The following is a 7,104-nucleotide window of genomic DNA, read 5'->3' as shown; positions in this document are numbered from 1 at the left end:
ATATATGTGTGTTCTTTGATTTAAAAAAGAAATCTTTAGAAAGACAATGACTTGGGCACATGACTGAGGTGGGGAAGGATGAAGGTGGAGGGGTATGTTAGGGCAGCCTCCCCAGGGCCGTGGCAGGGCTGCCCCTCTGCCCATTTCAACAGCCAGGGCCCCAGATCCCAGCGTTGCGGAGCATTAGCCTCTGCTCATGCCCTTGAGAAGCTCAGGTGATTGACTCGCCCCCGGCAGGCATGGAGGGAGGGAGAGTGAGGACATTCCCTGAGGTCGCCTCCTTTCTGGCAGGGTCCCCAGGGGGCCCAGCATCCCTGCGGCAGAGGCAAAGGCAGTAGGACCACAGCAAGAGAGAAGGCAGTGGGCAGGGAGCTGATAAAAGTAGACAGGCTCAGTCAAGCCCTCGGCCCAGCCCACACCTGTGCAGCCCACACCTGTGCCTGCACCTGCAGGGAACTTCCCAACAAGAGCCTCCCCATTGGGGTGAGGCAGAAACAGGTGCAGGGCCTGGAGCCCCAGGTGAGTCACCTCCCTTCCTATCCACCTGGCCAGGAGAGACCTGGGGAACCAGCAACTGCCAGTGACTCAGAGAAACCATCTGTTTATGCATGTCTTTGGGTAAATCGAGTCTTTAGGGCAGGGGGTGACAGGCAGGCCCCACTTCCTACCTCCAGGACAGTGTGATGACTACTTTGCAGGCTTGTTTGTTTATTTATTTGTTTGTTTATTTTGGGAGCTACCACTGTCTTACGAGGTAGGTTCCTTGGACAGGTGAGGAGAAAAAGAACAGGTGTAGAGAGAGGAGAGCTATTGCTCAGAGTTACTCAGTATGTCGATGTGATTTTAACTTCTTTTCTCAGTCTTTCCAGGCCAGAAGCCAATGGAAAAAGGATTGGGAAGAGGCAGAAAAAAGAGAGAGGCAAGGAAGATTCAGGATGGAGAGGCTCCGGCCACCTCCCCAGGGCAGAGAACCAGAGAGCCCTCGCGTCTCTGGGTGGGGAGACTGTGACCTCACTGTGGGTTTCCCTGGGTGCCAGACAGCTCTCTCTGTCCCCCGCTCTCTCTCTCTCTCCCGCTCTCTCTCTCTCCCGCTCTCTCTCTCCCGCTCTCTCTCTCCCTCCTGCTCTCTCTCTCCTGCTGTCTCTCTCCCTCCTGCTCTCTCTCTCTCTCGCGCGCTCTCTCTCTCTCCCGTTCTCTCTCTCCCGCTCTCTCATTCTCTCTGTTTGGTTTACCTACAGAGGAGCCCGCTAGGTGTTCTGCTGATAGATCAACTGCTCGGATCGCTATTCTGGTCCCATGCACAGTATGAGTTTTGTTTTACTTCTAAAATGAAATTGATAGACTTTATTTTTAAGAGCTATTTTAGGTTTACAGAAAATCGATCAGATACTACAGAGAATCTGTTAAAGTGGAGATGCTGGTGCAGGTGGGTTCTGAGAAAGGTTTCTCCAGACAAAGGTTAGGCTAGAAAAGAGGTTTGTGTACTTTTGCCTGGGGGGAAGGGAATAGGACCAGCACGGAGGTGGAAAGGGAAGAATGTGCTGGCTCTGAAAACCAGCTACTGGGGCTTTCTAAAGGGATTGCAAAAATGGCAGGTACCGTCGAGAAGTTGCTGCATCCGCTCCTTCCTTTCCTCTTGGCAGCAGGTAGGTAACAAAAACTGCGCGGATATCAAAGTCCTCGAGATGGTTTCCTGCCTTTCCCTGGAGACGGGATTATCACAGGAGATGTGACTCTGTCCTCCAGATATGGTTCAGGCTTGGAGCTCCCACCCTGCTGTTCGCTCAGGAACTCTTTGGGCTGTAAAAAGCAGATTCTCAAAAAAAAAAAAAATTTTTTTTTTTTGTAAGAGAGAGAATCTCTCTCTTTTCCATTCATTTGGCTCTTTTCAGAAGATGTGCAAAACAGAACTCCTGCCTGGTGCCCGTGAGTGAGAGAACTCATAGGAGTGATCTTTAACCGTTACTGGGGAAATTGTGGGATTAGGCATTTTCCTGTTATTTTTGCAAGGCCGCCCCTTTCATTCCCCTCCCTGGGTCTTTCTGTCCTAATCTTCAGAATCATGGCAGCTTGGGCAAGTGATGTGTCCTCTGTGGGACTCAGTTTCCCCATCTGTAAAATGGGGATCATAGCAGATGACTTCTAATGTGGGGGTAAGTGTTCAGTAGGAATGTCAGGAGGGATGCTGAGCACAGTGCCTGGTCCATAGGACACATCAAACACAGGCTAACGATGCCCATCACTGTCGTTGTTGCTGAGTGCACAGTGCTGGTGCTATCAACAAAACAGTCTCTGCCTCCAAGAACTCATGATCCGGGCACAGCTCCAACATGACACATTATGATCAACATCATGACACGGGCACAAGCAAGGAGTTTTAGAGTCATTTAGGAAGCATTATTTTGGAAGCACCCAGGGATGAGTGACTGAATCTGCTTTGGGAAGAAGATGTCTAGGAGGGCTGCATGGAGGAGGTGACATTTAAGCTGAATCTTAAACAGGGGTCTTGCCAGGTGGAGAAGGGGAGGAATGGGCAGGGTGCAAAGGGAGCATGCCAAAGAGTTGCAACTGCATTTTCTGGATCAAAGGTTCTCAACTGTGGGGGTGACTTTGTTGCCCACAGGGGCATTGACATTGTCTGGAGACATTTTTTGTTTGTCACGACTGAGCAGTGGCTAACTGGCATTTAGCTGATAGAGACCAGGGAAGCTATAGAACAACTTAAAGGCACAGCACAGCCCTCCACAGAAATGATGATCTGGCCCCAAATGTCAATAGTCCTGAGGTTGAGAAACCCTGCCCTAGACACTGGGGAGCCATGGGAGGCTTGTGAGCACAGCCCACATGACATAAAGCTCACTCATTCGACCTCTCCTCGGAGGCTCTTATTTCCAAGCCATTCACCTCTCTAAGAGCTCAGGGTGGCAGGACAGGGTGTGGCTGTTCGGGACCACCACCCAGGGGAGCTACAGGCAGGTGCTGACCCAGAAGTGGGGAAAAGATGCAAGTGATTCCAGGGAGAAAGGCCAAGAAACGCTAGAAACTGGTGATGTTCGGGGAATGTGGTCTCCTCTCCCCAAAGTACGTGGTTCCCTCTTTGCTTCTCATTAGAAACCTGTCAGGGCTGGCCCAAGGACCTAAGCCCACTTACAAGGGTATTTACTACCTTTTTTAATTGACGTTTTTAAATTTTGTTTATTTTTTAAGGGTATGATGGGGGTACAAACGCTTTGGTTACATAAATTGCCTTTGCACCGCTTGACCCATCCCTCAGACAGCATAGGTGTGGGTTTACCCATCCCCTCCTCCCACTCCCACCTGCCCAGCACCCGATGAATGTTACTTCTTATATGTGCACATCGTGTTGATTGATTAGTACCAATTTAATGGCGAGTACCTGTGGTACTTGGTTTTCCATTCTTGTGATACTTCATTTAGTAGAATGGGCGCCAGCTCTATCCAGGATAATACAAGCAGTGTTAGACCACCATCGTTTTTTGTGGCTGAGTAGTACTCCATGGTATGTACATGCCACATTTTATTAATCCACTCATGTATGGATGGGCACTTGGGTTGTTTCCACATCTTTGCAATTGTGATTTGTGCTGCTATAAGCATTCAAGTGCAGATGTCTTTTTTATAGAATGTCTTTTTTTCCTTTGGATAGATACCTAGTAGTGGGACTGCTGGATCAAATGGTAGGTCTACCTTTAGTTCTTTGAGGTATGTCCATATCACTTTCCATGGAGGTTGCACTAGTTTGCAGTCCCACCAGCAGTGTATGAGTTTGCCTACCTCTCTGCATCCACACCAACATTTGTTGTTTTGGGACTTTTTGATAAGAGCCATTCTCACTGGATTTAGGTGATATCTCATTGTGGTTTTGATTTACCTTTCCCTGATGAGTAGAGATGTTGAGCATTTTTTCATATATTTCTTGGCCATTAGTCTACCTTCTTTTGAAAAGTTTCTGTTCATGTCCTTTGCCCACTTTTTAATGGGGTTGATTTTTTTCTTGCTGATTTTCCTGAGTTCTATATAGATTCTAGTTATAAACCCTTTTTTATTGTGATAAAATACACATAACATGAAATTTACCATTTAACCATTTTGAAGTATACAATTCAATGGCATTGAGTACATTTACGATGTTGTGCAAACACCACTTCTATCTAGTTCCAGAAATTTTTTCATCACCCCAAAAGGAAACCCTGTATCCATTAGCAGTCGCTCCCCACCCCCTCACCCCCGACCCCAGCCCATGGCAACCACTGATACGCTTTAACTCTTACACGCCTGTTCATCGCAGCACTGTTCACAAAGGCCACACGGTGCGCACAACCCAAACTTGCACACGCTGAGGAAGTACATCCATATAATGGAATGGTGTTTGGTCACTGAAAGGAATGAAGTTCTGACACATGCCGCAACGCAGACGAGCCTTGAAACACTATGCTCGGTGAAAGAAATAACACACAAACGTTCACATCTTGTAGGATTCCATTTATGTAAAATGTCCAGAACAGGCAAATCCATAGAAACAGAAAGCAGATGAGTGGTTTTACTCTTTTAAACTTTACATCGCTTGCCTAATTTGTTTTTTTTTAAAGATAATCATAGTTAAGTGATTCATAAAGACACCTTGAAATCTCTTGAAATTAAAGTTATCTACTGAGCACACACTGTACATTTGCTCGCTCATTGTATCGATTTAATCATCCTAAGTAGCATCTGTTCTGTGTTAGATCATCACCTTCCAAGAATAACTCCCTTACTTCTTACAACAACTCTTCGAGATAGGGAGAGGGAAACGGAAGTGCAGAGAGTTGCAGAAACTTGCTCAGTTGCCCAGCAGGCAGAGCCGGAATTCAGACTTATGTCTGCTGGCTTCCCCTCCCTCCGTCTGCCCAGACGGCTGCGTTGCGTTTCCTCACAACGTACATGCCTCATGGGAGCCAGAAAACAATAAGGACTTCATCTGTGGCTCCTTTTTTTTTTTTTTTTTTTTAAGAGCCACAGCATAATCTCTGATCCTGCATGGAAAACCCCCGAGGAAGAATCTGATGGGTTCAAGTAAGTTAGAGATACGCTGTGGTCTAAGGAGTTGGAGTCAGGAGTGGGGACATCTAGCGGTACTGGAAGCCGTCAGAAAAACAATTTATCAGAAGGAGTCGGGCAGGGGGAGCAGAGGAGCAATGGTTGGAAGCTCCAGTGAAGGAACATTTTCATCTGGGGAGGCAGCATAGAGCAGGTGTCCCCAACCTATGGTGAGTTGTATAATTATTCATTATATATTACAATGTAATGATAATAGAAATAAAGTGCACAATAAATGGAATGTGCTTGAATCATCCCAAAATCATGCCCACCTCCCACCCCCAGCTCGTGGAAAAATTGTCTTCCATGAAAACTGTCCCTGGTGCCAAAAAGTTTGGGGACCGCTGGCATAGGCGGATAAGGAAGGGTATAGTCTCCAGGGTCAGCCCAGCTGTGGGTTCAGGTGTCGGATCTGTCATTTCAACAGCTTTACCCTGAACAAGTTGCTCATCCTCTTTACACCCCAAGGTTCTCAGTGACTATGGCCAAGGTACTTTAAATGGCGGGTGCAAAAATGGTCCCTTCCTCACTAGGTTAAGGAGAGAATTAAGTTGTAGGAAGCACAGCGCGGGAACCGAACCAATGCCAGCTGTTACCATTTACCGGGAGTGGCCCCCTGGGCACATCCAGGTAGGGCAGCACGTGATGACCTTTTTTTCTTCATCCAGTAGCTGACATCTCCCTGTCACACCTCGCCTTATGCACAGCCTCCATGCAGGGAGCCAATCGCTCAGCGGTGACTGAATTCATCCTCATCGGCTTCTCCATCTTCCCTCACCTGCAGCTGATGTTCTTCCTGCTGTTCCTGCTGATGTACCTGTTCACGCTGCTGGGCAACCTGCTCATCATGGCCACCGTCTGGAGCGAGCGCAGCCTCCACACGCCCATGTACCTCTTCCTGTGCGCCCTGTCCGTCTCCGAGGTCCTCTACACCGTGGCCATCATCCCGCGCATGCTGGCCGACCTGCTGTCCGCCCACCGCTCCATCACCCTCCCAGCCTGTGCCGGCCAGATGTTCTCCTCCTTCACGTTCGGCTTCACCCACTCCTTCCTGCTCACCGTCATGGGCTACGACCGCTACGTGGCCATCTGCCACCCCCTGCGCTACAATGTGCTCATGAGCCCCCGTGGCTGTGCCTGCCTGGTGGGCTGGTCCTGGGCTGGTGGCTCGGTCATGGGGATGGTGGTGACCACGGCCATTTTCCAACTCACCTTCTGTGGACCCAATGAGATCCACCACTTTGCTTGCCACGTGCCACCACTGTTGAAGTTGGCCTGTGGAGATGACGTATCCTGGGTGGCCAAGGGTGTGGGCTTGGTGTGCATCACGGCTCTGCTGGGCTGCTTCCTCCTCATCCTCCTCTCCTACGCCTTCATTGTGGCCACCATCTTGAGGATCCCATCCGCTGAAGGTCGGCACAAGGCCTTCTCCACCTGTGCGTCCCACCTCACTGTGGTGGTCGTGCACTATGGCTTTGCCTCTGTCATCTACCTCAAGCCCAAGGGTCCCCACTCTCTGGAAGGAGACACCCTGATGGGAACCACCTACACGGTCCTCACACCCTTCCTCAGCCCCATCATCTTCAGCCTCAGGAACAAGGAGCTGAAGGTTGCCCTGAAGAAGACCTTCCTCAGCAAACTCTACCCACAGAAAAATGTAATGATCTGAGAGAAATTCCTTGGAAACAATGACATTGGATTACCAAATGCTACTGTTAAAAATGATACTCCATGAACCTATATTCATCTGGTGCATTAAGGTTTACATGCAGGATACGAATGTATACACAAGGGCTAATCAGCACCAGGGAGGTATTTGGGGTGGACAGATGTGGGAGATAATAACTCAGAGAAAATCAGATTGGTTTGAGTCCTACCTGCTGTAGGATACTTTGTCAGTTAGCAACACACCTGAAATCTGTTCTCTTCCTGCCAAAACCCAGGGTCATCCTAAAGACACAACTTGGCAGCGCAGAGAAAAATGGAAGTCTTCATGCGCCAGGCTCT

The 7,104-nt window shown here is 48.8% G+C and overlaps 1 protein-coding gene across 1 annotated transcript; it reads left to right on the top strand.

The window, feature by feature from the left end:
• Positions 1-5,809: 5,809 nt before the first annotated feature.
• On the top strand, positions 5,810-6,766 carry LOC138399897 (olfactory receptor 10H1). Its single transcript, XM_069494621.1, has one exon. It carries the CDS (start codon positions 5,810-5,812, stop codon positions 6,764-6,766), a length of 957 nt encoding a protein of 318 aa, XP_069350722.1.
• The last annotated feature ends 338 nt before the right edge of the window (positions 6,767-7,104 follow it).

The sequence above is a fragment of the Eulemur rufifrons genome, chromosome 2 (genome assembly GCF_041146395.1).
Source record: "Eulemur rufifrons isolate Redbay chromosome 2, OSU_ERuf_1, whole genome shotgun sequence".
NCBI lineage: Eukaryota > Metazoa > Chordata > Mammalia > Primates > Lemuridae > Eulemur > Eulemur rufifrons.
Note: the sequence above shows the minus strand (reverse complement) of the source record. Positions and strands in the feature narration are given on the sequence as shown.

Coding starts and splice junctions, on each gene's coding strand:
- LOC138399897 (XM_069494621.1), top strand. CDS start 5,810: ATGCAGGGAGCCAATCGCTCAGCGGTGACTGAATTCATCCTCATCGGC.